This window comes from Parus major, chromosome 14, assembly GCF_001522545.3.
Source record: "Parus major isolate Abel chromosome 14, Parus_major1.1, whole genome shotgun sequence".
Taxonomy (NCBI): Eukaryota; Metazoa; Chordata; class Aves; order Passeriformes; family Paridae; genus Parus; species Parus major.
Genome location: NC_031783.1, coordinates 8,900,942 through 8,921,506, shown reverse-complemented (window position 1 = coordinate 8,921,506; position 20,565 = coordinate 8,900,942). Strand labels below are relative to the sequence as shown.

At 38.4% G+C, this 20,565-nt stretch overlaps 1 protein-coding gene across 1 annotated transcript; it reads right to left on the bottom strand.

The window, feature by feature from the left end:
- Nucleotides 1–1,849: 1,849 nt before the first annotated feature.
- On the bottom strand, nt 1,850–20,496 carry LOC107211291 (putative short-chain dehydrogenase/reductase family 42E member 2). Its single transcript, XM_015643161.2, has 13 exons — nt 15,768–20,496; nt 14,447–14,624; nt 12,138–12,373; nt 9,577–9,672; nt 8,746–8,806; nt 6,920–7,038; nt 6,490–6,565; nt 6,021–6,103; nt 5,369–5,506; nt 4,220–4,285; nt 3,368–3,431; nt 2,975–3,048; nt 1,850–2,771 (listed from the first exon to the last, which is right to left on the bottom strand). The coding sequence occupies exons 3-13, from the start codon at nt 12,366–12,368 to the stop codon at nt 2,568–2,570; spliced, it is 1,212 nt and encodes a 403-aa protein (XP_015498647.1). The 5' UTR covers nt 12,369–12,373; nt 14,447–14,624; nt 15,768–20,496; the 3' UTR covers nt 1,850–2,567.
- Nucleotides 20,497–20,565: the final 69 nt, after the last annotated feature.

The window sequence follows — 20,565 nt, the reverse complement described above, 5'->3', positions numbered from 1 at the left end:
GCATCCTATGGTTCTTACCTCCAAGTGTCTTCACACAGCTGTGAGTGCTGCACAAAAGCATCCTGTCAGTAGTGAGGGCTCCGGCCACACGGAGGTACCTGTTGAACAGGTTGTTCAGGAAAAAAACACCACCTCCTGCCTACTGGTTGGACAGTCGGTGGTGGGACTGCACCGACTCATGGCTCATAGGCATGCAGAACTTCTAAGACAACTGCAAAACAGCAGGAATTCCCAAAGAGGCACAAATAAACAAATGGGCACTAAGGTCCCTTTCCACCTGAGCCTCCCTGTGGTCATTTGAGCCTGGGAGGACGTGAAAAGGGTCAGGAGCTGCAGGACTTCAGTTACCCATTCCAGGCAAAAGTTAAAGCTTTGAACACATTTACCTCTTTTGTTACAGCTGTGCTATGTCTGAACATTCATATTAAATTTTAATCACTTTAAGACCCACTGCAGTTACGTTAGAGTAGGAGTAACTCAAACAAGAGCCAGCTTAAAACGAGACTCAGACACAGAAATAAGAGAGCTGGCTATTCCCAGCTGGTACTGAGGATTGTTTTAAAATCCCAAATACTACATCTGTAAGAAAGATAAATCAATGTACTGAAGCCAGTTATTGTTAATCAGTGCTGCTATAACAGTGATGTAAAAAAACATCAGGACTGAAATGATGGGACTCCACAGGGACTTACAACCACAAAGCCAGTGAATTCCTTGGTTAGTCCTTACTGAGGAGCATCCACATGAGGCCACAGCTTGCACTCTTGTGAAAAGTTTGGTGCAATCCAGGATGCATCCTGAGCTATTAGTCCAATAAAAGTGATATGAAAGATTTATAAATAACTAATTTAGAACCAAATTAATGTTTGCATGCAGCTAAAATGCTTTAGCTTGGAAGTAACTTTACACTTGTGGTTTTCTATTCTGCATTTCTTAGGAGTAAAGGCTTCCACAGTACTGCCTGCCTCCAGCACTTGCTGGCTTAGCTGCAGCTCTGCAGTAATAAATTGTGAATTAACTGGTTTTAATCAAACCTGGATAAAGATCTCATACATACAGAGCTTCTTTAAGCTTCCTGTCAATTGCCAGGAATAAGAGAAAGGGCTGAGCAGTGCTCCTGCTAAAGGAAGGAGCTCACTTTGTATGGACATGGACAATCTCCAAATGCAAATCCATAATCAAGCAGACTCTACTGCTTTCACTGCACACAGAACTGTTAGTGAAGAGAAAAAAAAATAGAGTAAAATAAAGTTTTGCTTAAACAAACTGCAGTGGTAATTGTGGTTGTTCATATATTTTCCTGACACTGTGTATTGTCTTTTACCTGTAAGCTTTATTCTTCTAGGCTTGCTCTTGGCTCCCCTGCATATGCTATAGAGTGAGAGAATCTCATAAACTTACTGATCTTAAAAATCATGTAAAATGCTAACAAAAGGCAAGAGGAATACAGAATGGAGATAATCGGATGGCAGAGCTTTTCCAGCACTGTCTTCCATGACCCACCATGGCAAATCCAACTCTCCTGGTTCACGTGGGGTGCAAGAGAGGGAGAAACTGCTCCCTGGTCAGAGAAAAGCTGGTTCCTAAGAAAATACTCATAACATCTTCAAGGTTTGTCTGGGCTTACACCTGGTGTGTACACAGTGCACAGGTGGCTCACATAGTGCAATCCAGCCAAGAAGCAACTGATGTAAGACTTAAGAAAGGAGAAAAGAGAGAGGTTGGATTCTCACTCCTGTCTTGGTGCTTGACTTCTCTGCTCACCCCGAAATGCAATTCCCTGAACACACAGTGTGTGCCAGCACTGCTACAGGATTGTGGACAATGTGACTCTAGGGAGCAGTAACAGCTGGCTGAATTCCACCTTCCCACAAGCTCCTTAAAAACAGTATTTGGTTCAGTTATTATTTATTATTGCATTGAAAGGATATTATTTGATTTACAAACACACATAATTATATTTATTACATTTTTACAAAGTTTTAGAACAATAAAACTATTTTACATAAATATGATTTTCATTCCTCTAAATCACCTATTATTTATAAATATTTACTTTTCATATTTTTTTGCACTGTTTCCCAGGTCTCTGTAATTCTTCAGGCTAACTGACAGTAGCTGTAGCCATGGCTTCATCAGAAGAGTTGTTTAGTCACCATTTCCTTCACTGGAGCTGCTGAACTTGTTACAGCATTGCTGTCCTGTGACACTTCCTCTTCTTCCACCTTCTCACCCTCCAAAATTATCATTTTTAGAAAATGCTTCCCAGCAGGAAAAAAATCACTTAATGGAGATCCATTAAAACTATTCCTGCACCCATTTGTGGGGAATTCCTTTACTGTAACACTGTGTTGCTCTTGGGGAACATTTCCTGATACATCCTATGTTTTCACTTTTCTAGTTGTTTTTCTTTGAGTTTTTTTTTCTTTCTTAATGAGGTCAGAGAGGTGTCATCATAGTAATATGAGTAACAAAGCCCAGAGTGGCTGAGGAATGTACTATGACCAGATAATTAATACTCAGAAACAAAATGAGGTTTTCTGGAACAGGTGAGTGGCTATTTGATTTTAGAAGAAAGAAAGAATGATCAAACTTAACAAAATGCCAAAAACAAACACCATTTTAAGGAACATGTGATCTTCTTGGCAGGTAGGTCTTGTTTTTAGATAATGATCCACAGAATCAGCAAACGAGAATTTCTTTGGTTTGTAACCGAGTTGGTTTCGTGCCTTGTCTATTCGGAAAGTGTGAGTTACAGTGACATTCCACACCTAAAAGCCAAAAGGACAGTAATAGCAGTGACTTTAATATCCAATTTTCTAGAATTTGGATGAAAATATATCAACATTGATGCTACAGTGGAAACAGAACAGGAAACAGAGCTGCAATGCAGACAATCCAAAGGGTGTATCACATCTTTAATGAGCATTTGAGTCAGAAATATATAAACATTATCTTTTTTTTATATATTTACCTCATTCCTTGTCAAGAAAGGTGTGAAGCTAAAAACTGGCTTTAGTATCAGGTGCAGATATTCCATCACAGTGGCTGTGAAACAGAAATTACTTAATGAGACATCTAGATAACAATAAACTGAGACAATGCTGACATTGCACATCCTGTAATTCCTACTGGTAGAAGGCAATGTTTAATTTATAAAGTACATGATGAGTTTATGAATAGCCTTTAAACTTTATCTGGTATAATTAATACCACATGACACAAGTGATTATACTCAATTAAAATAACGTTAAGTTAAATAATTCCTCCAATTTGGGCCCCTGCATTTTATAAAGCCACTATGTAGTTTTGTAGGAATAAAGAAATCAAACAACCCACAATAATTAAAAATGTATTTTTTTTTTACCTGCTATATGAGCCAGGAGAACAGGAATATGTATCCAAGGTTTCCTGTAACCTAATTTTTCAAACTAAAAAGGGTATAAAAAGAAAGAATAATAGAGAAATTGAGGGTGTCAATGAGGCATGAAAATGGAAAAAAATTAAAGAACGTTGATAAAACTTGTATCTAAACTACTTTTTCCAGCTAGTGTTCCTGTGTAAAAAGGTAGTAAGCATTTGAAGCCCACTACTTATTCTTTGGTGCCCATCTCCCACCCTTCATCTGCAATTGGACAATAAAGGGGAATAAAAGGCCATTTCTAAGGGGGAAATGACTCAGACTGGAATACTGAACTACACTCAAATACAGTCCCAGTTTTCTGCTGCAGTCATTTTCTGTGATGGCATTGCAGGATCAAAGCTTTGGCATGCTCCTAGAATCCCAGCCTGATATTTCTGAAAATATAGTGTTGTCTCTTTTTAGCTTCTAAGGCAAGATTCTGCATGGGCTTCCCCTCTGTGCTGCAGCTGATGCCAGGACAAAGCAACAGCTGTAAGAGTCCTGCCAGATGCCAGTGGCAGAGCTTGCCATTCACTGTGGGTTTGCTTCATGAAATGCTCTGTCCTGCAGCAGGTTCTGGACCTCCCACCTAAATCCTCTCAAAGCAATAACACCAAACTGCACAGTTACACGTGTCCAAAACTTCCCTGAACACCAGTGGAATTTTGGAAAGCAGGAAAAGCAGGGCTGAGTTTCATGTTAAATAATTCAGTAATTTATGTGCACTGAGCTTCATTTTGTTGGGCTGGTGTGTCAGTCAATGACAGGACTTGTGCCCACGCAGTGCTGGGAGCTGCAGGGCTGTGCAGTACGTACCAAAGGCACAATCCACTCAGAGAAGATGACATTCTCACCATCATGGATGTAATAAGCCTGACCACTCTGGTAAAAAGCAGAGAAAAACAGTGACAAAACTGTGCACAGGATGGCATTTTCTGTCTCATACCTACCTGCCTGTCATGATTTTATGAACAACACGCCAGCATGCGCAAGGTGAATGTACACAGAGGAAATTGCCTTCACTGGCCTTCACAGTTGTAACCTCACAGTGGTGGTAGAGCTCATGATGATTAACAATTCTGTAGTGTAGATCAGAGCTCAGTTTTCCCATGTAGTAGCCCAGCTGTTGGATCATTATGTGAAGAATCATGATGTGCTGGGCATAGAATAACCTTGGTGAGTTCAATGGAATGGGCAGCACTGATGGCATTTAACAAACACAGCTCTGAGATCGAGTTCCAGCTGTGCTCTGGATGAGGAGTCAGCCCAGCTCTGAGTACCAGGAACACCTGAGCACCCAAGCAAACCTGGGACTCTGGAAATTACATAAATCTAAAACAGTTTTGTGTCTTCCAAGCACTGAACTAATGGAGAACACATGGCAAGGTGTTCACTTGTTGTCTGTATGCTCCTACCAACCTAAGTGAATCTGGGACCTTCAGGATCTGTGAATGCAGCAACTGCTGCAACGATGTCAGTTCTGTAATGCTTCACAGTCCTCAGACTGCTACTGCAATTATGACTGGTAGAACAGAAAGAAAAACCTTTAAAAATTGTCCACTAATTTTGTACATCTCTGTTTTGGAATTTTCAGCTCTGAAAATTCAATTGGAATGCCTCAGAATGGTTGCTTTAAATGTTATGCATCAATGGTCAGAACCTATTTTCAAGAGAATAACCGGATATATAGATATTTGTGTAATAGTGAATATATTAAGGTAATTAAAAACACAGTTTCCTCCAGTAACCCAGGAAATTTTGTATTTTCAAACCAAACAAAAAACCCATCAAAATATGAATGGAATGTATTTGCATTTGCACTGCCTGTATACTTGTGGAGCTACACACCGTTTTTGAGAATTTAGCATATGAATTTTTGGACACTCTTGGATCTCAAAACATCAAAAATTAAACCTGTTTGAGAACTCAAGATACTGGGACACAATGATTATATTGTTTACTTACAGCTACATAGCCCTTCTCAGAGGTGAGAGCCTCAGCAGCCAGTAAATGAGCTTGCACTAGATTTCCTATGTGAACCCAGTTCATCTGAACTTTGTGATTCCCAAACTTGAAGTTAAAAAGTCTCCGCTGGATATTTATCTGCAGAAACAGAAAACATGAGATAACTACATTATTCCTTTATTTTGCACTATAATATTGATTTTGTCTCAACCCAATTACTTGGATGTTTCTGTATTTGTGTACAATTACAGCACAAGAAATGTGTCACAAGAAGAAACCCAACTAGTGGGTGGTTTTGGAAATCAAAGATGGTTGCACTGATAGGCAGTGGCAAGATATAGTGACATCATGTTATTTGGCATAAACTAAAGTTCATGTTTAAAATACAATATTTCCATTAAATGATAGGGATCAAACCTAGTTCTTTTAGCATGGCATTTCAGCCTTCCACTTTTCACTGAGAAGCCCAGCTTGATCCTGGCCCGCAGTACTGGTTTCCTGCTATTTGTTACCCTGCACCACATCACCTGGCCCCAAGCTTTCACCACATTCCTGCAGGAATGGTTAAGAACTGCAATCAAGGTACTACCACTTGTGTTATGCCCTTACAACTACTTGTGGTGTCCTCCAGAGCTGACTACAAAACACATACGGCTACTCGAGGCAGGTGCCGCTGTTCTTCTGGTCCGTAGATGCCCGGCGGGCGAAGCACACACGTGTGGAGCTTGTCCCCTCCTTGGAGAGAGAGCAACAGGTGACTGTCAGATGGCTGACACATATTGTCTGAATTTTACACTGTCAAAATTAAGGCTCATTTTGATCATTCTGTGTGGCTCAGCTTCATGGGAACTTGATTTCATTTCTGTGTGAAACTGAATTCAGCAGCAGAGACAGACCTGAGCTTAGCAGCCTGAAAAACCTTCTTGGGGTTACGAGAACCCATTGGACAGTGCTTACAAATTGGTATTATCAGAACAGCTAATTATCCACTGAAAAAAAGGAATAGAAACAAATAAATCTTTATTTCAGTTAAAGTGTACTATTGATAAATGAGGGACCAGAGAAAGGAATCTGCATTAGCACTCCTAATGATAGAAAAGCCCCAAATGCTTTATATGTACCTTTGAGTAAAGTTCCATTAGCAGCAAGAACCATTTGGTCTGCAATTGCCTTGGTTCTGGAATAATGATTAAATTGCTATAAGGAAGCAGAATAAGATAATTACTGAATCTGTAAAGGCAAACTTACTGTTTATGACTGACAACATTTGAATCTAGCCAGCTCACAGGTATCAGCTGAGCAAAACAAAACTACAAACAGTAAGATTTAGTAAATATATAGTTTGTTTATGACAAAAAACAGACTTACACTTTAGTAGCACAAGTTTAGCTTCAGAGTGAATTTAAGTCCATTCATATTTACTTCATTCACTTTTTGTGCTGAATGTACTGAGAACATCTACAGTAAAACAACTTCTGCTCTTAGAACAGCCTTCACACAATCTTTCCTTTGGAGCACAGTAAATGCCACACCATGCCATGGACAAAATACCTTTTCCAGTGGAAAATATGGTACAGTTTCTTCATCTCCTTCTTCAATAGGATTCCCTCCAAACACCACATTCACTGTACTGGTATATATCAGTCTAGGGATATTTCTTTGTTTGCAGACTACAGTGATACACAAAATATATTATTTCAAAACAAAAATAAAGAGGGAGAAATAATTGAACTGGCAGATTTTCTTTTTGAAAACAAACATTACAATTATAGAAAAGAAGCTAATATTTTAATTTTAATGTTACCTTATCATTTAATATAATATCTTCCATTCAGCTGTTATTTTTCATTCCAAATACGTGAATATTACACATTGTGGCCACCAAATATTTCATGATGAGGTACCTGTAACTATCATATCACTGGATTGCAATCATCAACTGTGTAGTGGAATTATCTTGGTGGGGGAAAAAGTCCTCCTTGAGAAACCTTTCTTAAAACATGTTCACTTTACAAATTGACTACAAAGGAGATGAGTAAGAGCATTTGTTGTGGTACAGCCCTTGGGACAGTGCTGTGGGGAGCAGCCACTGCAAGGCCACTGGGTTACCCTCGGTTCCATGAGCTGCCTCTTGCACCCCACTTGGATGGAACATGAAGTCACACAGGAGCCCGGGCCAGCTCTGCCCACATGCCACAAAACTGCCTTTGTTTCAGTCTGTTCATCAGTGACAAATGATGTGTTAACAGGAAAGCATACACTGCTAGTGTATAATCAGCCTTGCTTTAAGTACAAAGGAAATTAATGTTATTTGCAAAACAAAGACTTAATTATGGATTCCAGTCTTGTGTAGCTAAGACATTGTAGCTAAATTCTGCTGCATGTCTGTCATTGCAAACTGGAATAACATAAATTTCCTTTTCATTTAACAATATTCCTAAAGTTGAAGTGAATTAAAATGCAAACACAGAAATTTTTAGAATCTATGAAGCAGTCTGTCCTGCTGGTTCATTGGCTCATTTTGAAAATAATAAATGTTAATTATTGTTGTAAATATTTGAGGAAAAATATAATATTAAGGTGTATTATTAAAATGTAGATGAGCATGTTCATGCTCTTCCCAGTGTCATGGTTTGCTGGGAGCCTATGGAAATTTGACATAACATGATTCAGTGGGTTTGGAGGTTGGGGAAGGAAGAGGGGAATATGTGGCAACTCTTCCTTCTAACTTGTTTAGAGTTTTCCTTGCCTACTATTCTATTTCTGCATTTCTTCAGTAATAACACACAGGCAGCATGACAATTAGTCTAAATAAAAACTGGTTTTGCCATTTTGCTGCCTTTTTTTCCTATTTGATTTTACTGGCATTTCCAGAGACAGTAATTAAAAACTAATGTATAAAAAAAAGGGTAAGTAAGATAAGTAAGAAGAAAAAAAATTAAAAAGGTAAGTAAGCAGAAAGGATGGAAGATTTTCTGCATTAATGTGATAAAATAATAGCTAAATACACATCTATAGTGCCTGTTTCCAAATATTTATGACACAACAAACATTACAACAGGTCTCATGTTATTTCTACAAGGAAGGAGGACAACACTTCTCCATTACGTAAAGGGAAAAATAACTAGTACATGGAGGAGAGCTTTAGTTGGACTGCCAAGGAATGAAGTCCAGGTTGAAAATCTATTCCCAGTTCAAACCAGTGGCAAATCTACCAGCTTTAATGGGACCTGCACACTCAGGTTTACATCATACTCTGACAGGAGGGAGAGAAGAGCCTCCTTTTACTGCCTGATCTCCACAGGAAACATCCAGTTAGAAAGTTTTTTAATTCATGATTTGGATCAGATGCAGAAAAAGAAAATCTAGGTACCTACCATCAATTATAATTTTTGTGCCTCCAACATTTATGGATTCAATCTGATCTTTCTTTTGAAGCTAGAAATAGAGTTTGCACAAGATTTAATTAATCAAACAAGTCACATTTACAATATGATGGTTACAATTGCCAGATCTAGAATAGCTGAAGTCTTTTTATGATATGTGTTACAGTTCTGTCTATCTGACATACAGTGATTTCTGGCAGTTCTCATTTTTATTGTCTTGTTCAGTGTATGAGCAAAGACAGTTGAAAAATGAAAGATAAAAAAGGAAATAATAATACTTCAATATTTTGTCACACCCCAGATATTCCATGATATAGAGAAAGAATTATGGGCAGGGGCTATGCTCCCTGAAAGCTTTCACAAATTCTTGTTCCCGTGGCAATCTGTCCTGTTCGTAGAAATAAAATTAGTAGGTTCATGACTTTTTTGATAATACCTTCTGTGACTATCATTGTTATTCTATATAATATATTAATTGTGGTCTGTTTCCTCATGACTGAGTTCACAAGAAGAAAATGCATCAGTATTAGTTTTAGAGCAATGCCGTCACTCTTCTTCAGATCAGAGAAAAAGGCTATACCTTCTTTTCCAAGATGTTAAAAGTATGATCTCATTTTTCTAGAATATTTTGTAGTACATTACTTTCACACTTTGACTTTATTATTTAAGGAATACCTCCCTTATTTCCTGTATGGATGACTTGGCCTGTGTAACAACTTCTGTCTGACATAAATATTGTAAAATTACATTCTTTGTTATGTGCAGACAATTCTTTTCTTTCTCAAAAATAACCAAAGGAAACTTTAGGAAAATGGTACTTGCTTGTTCCAATCCTGACATTCCACATGCAGCTACATGGAAAACACAGTCAACCCCTTCACATGCTTTGAACACTGCTTCATAATCCCTCACATCACCCTGTAAAGTGAGAAAAGAATGGATTTTTGACAGGAAGAACTCCTTACATTCTCTACAGAACTGTATTAACTAAGGCTAGTAAGGAAAATCTAAAGGCATTCTGGTCTGTTTTTCACAGTACTTAACAACAATTAAATAAAATATTACGAACAGACAGAAAAAGCAATGACTAAGAATTTTGCCAGTATTTTGTTGCAAAACAAAGATGACTCTTGTTGGCTTCAATTATAATGCGTATTTTCACACTTAGTCCTGCAGCCTCCAGGCTGGCAAAACTTGTTTGACTTGAATGGGAGCAGCAAGTGCTCGAGGGCTGGAGAATCCAGCCCCAGGAACAATAAATCACAGCAGGAAGGGTTCAGCTGTTTCCCTTGGAATCACCAAATAAGAAAACCTTGTTTCTGTTGGCACCTTGAGATATGATCTGTGCTGTCTTCACAAATGTCTTTTTATCCATCTAAGGCTTGTTTGGTGCACTGTATGATAACTTCAATTACAGTTTTGTACAAGAGTAAAAAAAAGCAGTACAATCTATATGTATTTAATACTTTTTCTACTGTACATTAGTGTACTATAATCACATTTATGAAATTCCATGTATCACTGAGCACACCTGTATCTAGTATTAAATCCTATGATTGGGTTAGAATATTACATTGCATTTTTGTATACCAGGTAACACTACATTAATAGTACTCCCATACATACAGATAACAATAAAAATATAGTACTTTTGTTTTCAGAATTTAGATATTTCAAAATATTAGATATTATATTATTTCTTGTAATTAAATTGATAGAATAATCCTGAAAGAAACAACTGAAGGTAATATTAAGAGCTATTCTAATCAGTCTTTAACTGTCAACTTTTTTCTCCTAAGGTTGCCAAAGTATTTCACAAATACAGCTGACTTATATTTCCCACGCTCAATGCAATACTACAGGAGCTAACCAGTATAAATAATATTAACCATCTCCAAATCACTGTTCAAGGCTCAAACCTCTGAAATCACTTATTAATTAATTTACTAGGACTCCATAGTTCAATTTTCCAGGTAACTCTCCTACACTTTGTAATATTTATTCTGTTTTAATTGATTTATTAAAAAACACTGTTCTAGAAGATCATTTGTGAGATCTTGAGTCCCCTTTAGAAGATATAATTGCCATGAGTCCAAAAACTTAATTTAAATTATGTGGACTTACAGTATTAAATCAAGCTTATGGTGTTTGAATGGTTCCTCAATAATACTTTATCCCTCTTCCATAGTCTGTAAAATTTGTTTATGAAATTGAACTTAAAAACATCCTGTGTAAGACAAGTTCTGGTTTAATCTGGTATTCTGCCCTCCCCAGAATCATCCATTTCTCTCTGCCTCCCTTCCACCTGCCCCAGAGGGTGATGTAGCCCAAAGGAGAAAACCTGGCATCACAATCACAAGGATGATTGTGAACCAAGGTCCTGTGATCCCTTCCAGCTTTGCCATCAACTTCCCAGTTCTAGCAGGGGTGGCAAATGTTCTTACACTAAATGCTCAGAAAAGATCAGCTGAGCAATGCCCTGGGTTTAGCCAGATTTTGTGTGGCATGACAGGAGCACCCAGAAAGTGCCCTCAGAGCCCAAATCTAAGCACTGGGAGCATGTGAGAGGTACTCGGGAATGTGTTCTCCACACATGGCAGCGAGCTGTCAAATACTGGAGACCTCTAGTGTTCCCCCTTTTTCCAGACACAGTAATTCCTTGAATTGTTCAAAATCAAAAAGAATCAGTGCTCATAAAGGGGTGCTGCAGGAAGAGCATGAATAGGTCAGGCAAATGTGATGCTCTCCCCCAGAATGCTCTTCTAGTCTTGAAGAATTTTCATTCAGAAGATTTCTTGAGCCTAATTTAATTTATCTATTCAGCAGTTTCCAATGGAGGTAAATTTTTCTTGAGGCTTTGTGCATGTCTTTTACCCACTGCACAAAAAGCCACATCATTTTTTTTGTATTGAACTGACTCCTCATTCCTGATGGCCCTTCCTTCTTGTACTGGAAGGACAGTGAACAATGCCACTCACAGTCTGCAGAGCTCTCCTGCTCCTGAGTTACCTCTTTCCCAGCCTGGAAATCTCAGTTTCCTCAATCATCCTCTGCATGGCAGTCGTTCTGCATTTGTGATCCCTTTTATTGCCCTGTCTCCCTCTCATCTTTTTATCTGAAATAATTCCCCTGAGCAGGAACCTTTGTACCTTCATTGTTTGCTCTTTCCCCGGGGCACTGAATGTCACCTCCAAACAGAGCATCATTGGTGACACCGAGACACTGGGACCCTGTTTGCCGTCCCTTAATCAGGTACTTATGCATGCAAGGACCTTTTAGTGCGGCTTCTTCTTGTCGTGAAAGGCTTTTCTGTAAATGTTTTAATCAAAGGTCCTTAAGAGGAAGCCTTGATAATGAGCATGAGACATGTAACTCCAACACACCTTGAAAAAATCCGCTCCGCTTGGAATTTCCCATTTAGGCTTCCGAACATCAAACAGCACAACAGCAATTCCCGAGCTAACAAGGGCACATCCCAGATTGTATCCCAGGTAGCCTCCGCCTCCTGTCACCATTGTCCTGCTGCTCCTGGGAGCCAGCAGCCCAGCAGGCTCGGGCACTTGGCTCTCACAGGCTTGGCTGCTGTGGAGCTCTTCCGTGGATCCCTCTGGCATCACGACTGCAACAGAGAAGATCTCTTGAAAATTTCTGCATATTGGTTTGAGGTCTGAGTAGTTTCAATTATTCTCACACTACAATGCTCCCATACTAATTTTATCATTTAAATATGTTTAAAATGTATAAAGTAATAATGTATAAAGTAATAATTTTGGTGATGAGCTTTTTATGTGTAATGTTTAATGAGTCTGAATACTTTTATATTCCAAGATTTAGTTTTTTCCTCATATGTCTAAATTTCATATTATATAGAAATGAAGAGATATTACAGGATTTTAGAGTCATTATAATTACCTAACCTTAATAGCTATGATGGCATTTTTTAATACTTGATTTAATCAAACATTTTATCCTTGAAAACTCATAAACTTCTGATATATTAATGCCAAATTGATGTTATCCTACTAGTCAGAAAAATAAACCAAGACATTAGATAAGAAATATAAGAAAGAATTTGCTCTACTTTTAAAATCAACTTTATTTCACATTTGGGTCTTTGGCAATGATAAAAGTTTGTTACCATTTTAAGCTTTTCTGGTAATACATTAAATATATTTAGTTTTCTGTCCAGTTCTCACTAACTTTTGACCATATTATTCTCAGTAGGGCATTCATAGACAGCTAAACCAAGAAGGGACAGAAGAGATAAGTCATCTGCCCTGTGGGTTCATCTAGTTGGGAAAACTGATTCGAGTATCATTCTAGTATAACTCCATGGGATTAACCCATCTGTACACCTTGTTCTGTATTGCAAATTAGTTTATTCTACATTAAACACTTGTCCAATAAATTTAATTCTCCCACACAGAGAGCCTCTGTTGTCCTGATTCCACGCTTGGCCTTTGCACATTGGGATCTAGGTTCTTACACCCCCAAACAAAAATCCAGAAAAAATCTGCAATCAGTCATGTCACCATAAAGTGGGAGCCCAGCTGGGTGCCTGCAGTCTAGTACAGGAATATAGACCAAATCTCTGCAGATTATTTTGGTTTACTCATAGTTGGGGAGCTCCTCATATGAGAGGAGCCTCACAGTTAAGCACAGTTTGCTCTCAGCCATGTACTCCAGGCTTCAGCAGAGCTCAGGCAGAAACAGGGCACAGCTGGTAGCTCTCACTTCCAGGGTGACAAAAATTCTAGAAAAGTAACACAAGGTGCAGCCACAGCACACAAAATTATGGACTACTTTAGCCATTGCTTACTTAGTATTTTACAATTTTGTTTGTGATATTCTTCTTATTTTCTATGTTGGGTTTTAGATTTCAGACACAGGAAAGGACCATATTCTCCACACTGTTACATGGTTTTAACACCAATGTCAGTTCACTCAGTTCAGTAAACTGAGTGGTGTAACACTGTAAAACACAAACTCCTTATGTTGAAAAACATCCTGATATTTCAAAAAAGAAAAATAATCCATGTTTCCAAATCAAAATTTAAATTACAGCTAATGTAATACAACTAAAACAAGTATGCTGTCCTGTTCAAGCAAGGAAACATAAATCTGTGTCTCTAGAGTATGCAATGCAGGAGTTTTAAGCCATATAAAATTATTTTGCCTTATCTTCTGAGAAAAAGCATCTTTTTATACACTATAAGGAGAAGTAAAGTCAAGCTTATCACATACATTACAAAAGATATTTGAGAAATGGTATATATTTGAACATTTGTCATTAATATCTCCTTAAGGTTTAAGTAAGCTGGAGGTTGCATTAAAAAGTTTAAAGTTTTCTAGAAATATTTCTTAAAAAGTACTAATACCATTAGTATATTGATCTGCTTCATGGATTTAGAAAGTTGTCTTCAAATTTTGAACATAAGCAATTTTCTTTTTAAAAATGCTTCTTTTTAGAATCAGTAACTTTCTTTTTTCTCTGAATTTGTAGGAGCTATTCTTATTTATTAATGTATTCTGCTGATGAACACAGACACATCTCACGCAGCACATGTAGTGTGAGTTGCTCTTACCTCTCCTACTGTAATTTCAAATATCAGAAATGTTCTAATTACTTCCCATACAAAGTTGAAGTCAAACATATCAGCTTTTTTAAAATAGCTAAAGAAGTAGTAAGTACCCTTGGTAGAATCCTGCAGTCAGTGGTCTCCCAGGCCTTCCTGTCCAGGTAAGAGGGTGAGATGTCTCTGTGCTGGACAGTTTGTGACTCAAGGGCATCAGGTGCTCTCAGGCAGACAGAGAAGTTCCTGTGTGCTCAGGCCTTTTGCCGTTCCTGCTCCTTCGTAGCTGGTGGTTGGCTGGGAGCCAAAAAAGGGCAGGGCTTAATTTGTACATAATTTACGTTCCTTTTCAGGATAAAAGCATAAAAAATTCTCCACATCAGACCATTCTGAACAGGATGGGACCTCTCACATACCAGGTAAAAGTATAAGACACTACACAACACAAATATACCATTGGTACCATCATTCTGTAGATAAACTACTAGAGAAGAAACAAAATTCCTCTTTGGCAATGCTACTCAGCACTTTCATCCTGATTTTTTTATCTCCATCCCCAACTCAATTTTGTATTTGCAGAGAGGCTTATCTGTAGGTACAAGGGTTGTTCTCTGTCTTCCAGGAGGAATGAAGGTAATAAACTACCTTGTGCACAAGAGAACAGGAAAAGGTGATGTATTGTTAAAGAATGCATTTAAAATGAATGATGAATTAATTAAATTATTAATATTATATATGTGCTCTATACTAAGATTTTAAAGCGCTTTTAAAACACACATGCTTTTGCAAATTAAACAATGAGAAATCAAAGCCAACATTTTTAAATGGGTGTGTCTAAAATTAAGTCCCAAAACAGTAGTTAAGATGCTAAAGAAACACTCCCACATCTAAATATAAATTACTACAATTTTGAATGTTTGCATGTTAGAAATATCTCAAGTTCATAGGTAACCAATTGCAATTCAAATGTAATTTCATGTTCATGTGCTGACAAGAATTCAAACTGACATCTAGGCAAACATATTTTTGTATAACATGTATGTTCTAAAGTCCCTATTGTCAGCATTAGAACCAGAATATTGAACCTGTCAGATTAATGTGCACTTCTTGGATTGCTGAGTGAGTGACAAGCTCAGCTCAAAGTAAAATCCCCAAGAACACAAAACTGTCTGTTTTGAGCTGTCCACAGCACTGACAGCTTTTACCATTTAATGCAAGAAATAAAGTGCCCATTCTATCCCTGAACTATTCCAGAACTCTCTCACAATTCAAAGCAGCTTGTCAGCTTATTCTAAGGTTCTCAATCCCTCACTCTTCAGTGAAATTTAACAAAGAGCATTTTAACTTGGCTTTGGTTTCTACCTTGGCAAGAAGGGGACACCTCAGAGGAGTTTTCAGAACTGGTATTTTGTACCTCTTCTGTTATGCTTATTCTCTTACCTTTAGTAAAGAGGGATGGTCATACTTTATTCAATGCATCCTGCTAAATATTTCTGAAAGAAACAGAAGCTAAAGTTACAAGGAGAAAAGCTGCTGCATTAATATTGGAGCTTTCTTTTGGTCTTGAATCACAACTCTATACTGCCTTTTTCTACTTTTTCTTCTATGACCATTCATAATTCATGGAGGCACATAGAAACTAACAAAACATCCAGTACTTGTAGCAGATGACTATAAAACACAACAGGGAGGTGTCAGGGAGTTTGTCCATTTATTTACATGGAGGAGGTCTACATTCCTGAAGTGTGTTGGCTTATCAAAACGTTGCTCACATTCCGACTGTAAAGCAATGTTGAAATGTAATTGCACTGTTTCATAGAGGAACCCAGTATGCTTACACAAGTTCATTTCAAATCACATGCTGCCAGACCCAAGGCTGAATTGAGTAAATAGGATTTGGCATAGGACAGACAAGACAATCTCCATCCCCAGCATACAAAGCCTGATCCCGGTGCTGGTTCTGAACACTGGACCCCAGAGGGGTTTCAAACCATGGCCCAGAAGGCAGGTGTGTGAGACCAGGTCTATGTCCTGGTCACTCAGCAGGTCCTGTGAACTTCACAGCTCTGCACTCCCAGGACAGGAGCTGTGCTCCAGCTGTGGGGTTACCTGAAGAAAGGTTTTCGAGTGTGGAAGATCCTATGCAGAAAAGAGCCTCTAACAAAGTAATCAGAGCATGAAGAGCTCAACAGAGGCATGAGTTAAGATGACAGCTGGATATTTGGTGTGAGTCACAGGCAGGATGGGATGTTCTGGAGTGCCTAAGGGCAGAGGAATAGCAGAAAATCAGAAGAGACTAAGCTCTCTCTTAAACCTACTCAAGGACAGGGTTTTGCTGAAATACCTGCCATACAAAAAATACCCCCTCTTCATCTGACTTATTAAAAATTTCTGTAGCTAAGCCCTAAATTAGTAGAGCTGCCCAAGCTTGCTGTGTGTTAGAGCACCTGCCTTGTTCACATGCAGATGCCCCATCAGAGGTACTGACACAGTCTGTGAACTCAGAGTGGTGAGACTCGTTTGGACAGGGTACAGAGCACTGATCCCCTCTGCAGCCCCAGAGAGGTCTGGGCAGACCTATTGTAGGGTGCAAATACTTTTGACTAAGGGAACTTATCTCTTTGTGACTACAAAAACTACCACCTTCATAACAAGGACATCTAAAACAACAGAGAGCTGACAGAAGGGAAGTGACAACAGTAAGATATTCACCCTATATGTGAGAGAAGACAGAAAATGTTAAAAAGCATTTATATCAGGTCTTGCAATGTTAATGGAAGAGAAAAAGAAAAGAGCTCTCCTCTAATTATGTCTAGCTGGGCTTAGAATTTTTAGTCAAAAATATAAATCATGGGATCTGAATTTGGGAAAGGAAACTTCAGAATATTTTTCATGTAACCTAATGCTAAACATTAGGATACATCAAACATTTCTAAGGCATGAAGTCATCCTTTAAAAGGTTTACCAACACAATATTGATACAACAACAAATGCAATATAAGACATAAATTGTTATGGTAATACAACATTCTTCACATTCCTTGCTAAGTCAGATACAGAGGCAAAGCAACTTACCCATGTAATGCTCTAAGTCCAGGCTAGAAGGGAAAAGAAGATGCAGATCCTTATTCCTCGCTGCAAAGCTAAGAGATCAGGTTCTTCTTAAATCCCTCCATTCTTCATTAACATACATAAATATTCTCACTCTATCCTTCCTTTTTCCTGTTTCTTTGTGTATTTGTGTTACAGTTCTGCATATTTCACTGTTTCCTCATGGAAGGAATAAAACACACATAAATACAGCCTTGGAATGTGCCCCATAAAATGCTTTTCAAATGACTTTTTCCTCATTTCCTTTGCATTCGTGGTTACTTTGCATGTTACACAGATTGATTTACAGGTCAAATGAAATGATAACTCTGAGCCTGCATTGCCAAGTCAGGATGGAATTACAGGAAGGAACAAAGCAACTTCTCACAGCAGCAATGAACATCCCTGTATCAGCCCTTAGGTCTTCTTAAAGAAGAGGACAGTTTATGCAGTATTTGAGGAGAAGAAATACAAAAGCATCATAAATAAGAATATTGCATTACATTGTACTGAAAAAAGGCATGTTTCCATACAATTAGCAGAGATCACAGCTTTGCTTGCTACACATGGGAATCACAGAGAGAACAAAAGTGTTGAACTATACAGATGTGTGTGTGAAAGAAATTATAACAGCAATTCTGACGGGTTTGTTATTTCCTAGTTTTTACTCTATTTAGAAAAGCCTTGGTACCACATTAGGAGTGGCCATGGTGACAGAGGCAGCCCATATCACTGAAAGGATATCAACTTGTGGCTTACAAGGTCTGTCTAAGGTACTTACCAAATTCTGGCTAGAATTTAAGATTCTAACTGATGAAGTCTCATGTAATACGAGTCAGAAATTATCAGACTCCTCATAAATTACTTTTGCCAGTGCATCCACTACCTCAAACTTAAATTATCATTATTGTACCAGAGATGGGGAAGGAAAAGGGTATTTTCTGACACTGGCAATTTTCTGGAATTGCATTTTCCCTTCTTCCTCTCTCTTCCTATTACTTATTTATTTATTTAAACTAATCAGCAAGCAAACATCTCATAAGCATCTATTTCAGATGGTTTCACAAAGGACCAAAGTTCAATGGAATGAAATGTACATCTGATATACATCTGATTTAGATGCATTAGAGTAATTCCAAGAAAATTCCAGTGACTTACTTGTATTAACACTTTGGGTGCCTGAAGTCTTGGAAGTTTGTAGTTACATGTTTACAGTAGCAACATGCTTATAAGGCAGATAAATTCTTACTGAACAGAATTCTAAATGACACAACATACACTGTTGTTACCTTCCTTTGAAGCAGCATGAACTGCTGGAGGTGACTCAAATTCAGGCATATTTGGATAGAGGAATTTGTTACTATGCCAAGCTGTCCCACCCTTCTCCTGGAAGCTGTCCCATGAAGCAGCTATGGCTGAACCATGCACAAAGGAGTTCCTGAAATGCCAGTCCTTGCTAAGGATTATGAACATCTGCACCAGTTAAACCTAGCTCAGCAGTTGGAAAATGGAAATTAAGGCAGCACATGAGCTGCTCCACATGACAGTTGCCACAGGCACTCCCACTGCGAAAGCAACACTCTCCTGAAGGGGGTTGCACATGCATGTGGAGGTAGCAACTGGTTCAGCCATTTGTCTTTAATTCATTGCACACAAATCAGCATATTCAGTGAGTCACAGCAATGACATGAATTACAAACAAGCTGGCAGAAAAATATGCCTTTAGTCAATTATAAAACTCCTCTTTTATTATGTCTTGAATACAGTGAGTTGTGTTCCAGCAAGCACAAACCAGGAAAGCAAATGACACAGCTGACAGATGGGCAGTGAAGTCACTGACTAAGTATTACTCAGGTCATCCCCACTGAGACATCTCCTGAAAACATCTTCCTGGCTGAGCAGCCCTCAGCCTGAGGAGGAGCAGGTAGGATGGGAGTTTCCAGGTAGGTAGTAAGGAGATGGGATCTGTATTTTAAAGGAAGGAACTGCTCTGAGGAGGTAGCAGGGCTTGACCGGCCTGTGAGGCCACAAGGCTTTGGCTGCACAGCTAAACACACTTAGAAAAGAGAACTTGGATGGGGTGTAAGGGCTCAATCCTGTAATACCTGACTCTTTTACAGCTTCTGTGCTTACACAGATTCTAACATCAACATGTGCTCCTTACTTTTCATTGCATTTTCTTGAACAGGAAGCTTAGAAGCCCTTAGCTCACACCACCAGCAAAGAGAAGGCTCCTGAGTTCCCAACACCTACTTGGAGTGTGAGATCATGCCCAGGGGAACCAGACAAACGCGCTGAGCTCTGCCCACAGAAATGAACGCCCAGTCCAAGCCAAAACAAACAGCTCAGTGATGAGTATTAATGTAGGCTACCCCAAATTTGGGGTTACAGATCTGCTGACAATCAGCCAATGGAGACACTATGTAAATGCAATTGTTTTGACAGAGTAAAACCTCTGAACACCAAATATTATATGGAGGGGGGAAGGCTCTAAATGAGAGCTTTGACAATTGCAGTCTAACACAACTGACTGAAATATTCCGATGCTTATCCACATTTGCAAAATCCAACATGTTCATTATGATCTTACTTCATAAAGAGCTTTTGATACCATTTAACACCTCCATAAGAGTGTTTCCCTTTAAATTCTTTTGAAGTACTTTTATAGGAATATATGAATCTATGCTACAGTACTGTGACATTTCTTAAACCCTCCAAGAAACAAATAAGAAATTGCCTTTTTGGCAATACAGAAAGCTCATCCTTTCTACCTGGATTTACTGTTTTAACATTTCTGTTAGTACAAATCCTCATTTTACCAGTGATCATCATCTATACCCCAAACAGAACTGTAACCAACCCTATTAATTTACAATTAACATTTTCATATCAAATCATCTCAGCAGTTACACACATCCACAAATAAAATCACAGAAAGTGATGCACAGCACAAAGCATCAGTTTAGCTGCAGCATTCTAGTAAATGCTGGCACTAGCATGGAAGGCAGGAGTCACCTGGTTCAGAGCATACAACACTAAATAGATACATTTATGACAGAAGTAATTTTTAATTCTCTATAGAGACAAAAGAGACAAAGGGACAGAAAAGACACAATCTCCCATATCACAGCATATCCAGTGGCACTCA

Excerpts from the sequence above, each read along its gene's own strand:
- LOC107211291 (XM_015643161.2), bottom strand. The coding sequence starts at position 12,368 with ATGCCAGAGGGATCCACGGAAGAGCTCCACAGCAGCCAAGCCTGTGAG. Across the intron at positions 6,104-6,489 it reads TAATGGAACTTTACTCAAAG|GAGGGGACAAGCTCCACACG; the intron begins GTACATATAAAG and ends TCTCTCTCCAAG. Across the intron at positions 3,049-3,367 it reads TCTCCTGGCTCATATAGCAG|CCACTGTGATGGAATATCTG; the intron begins GTAAAAAAAAAA and ends TCTGTTTCACAG.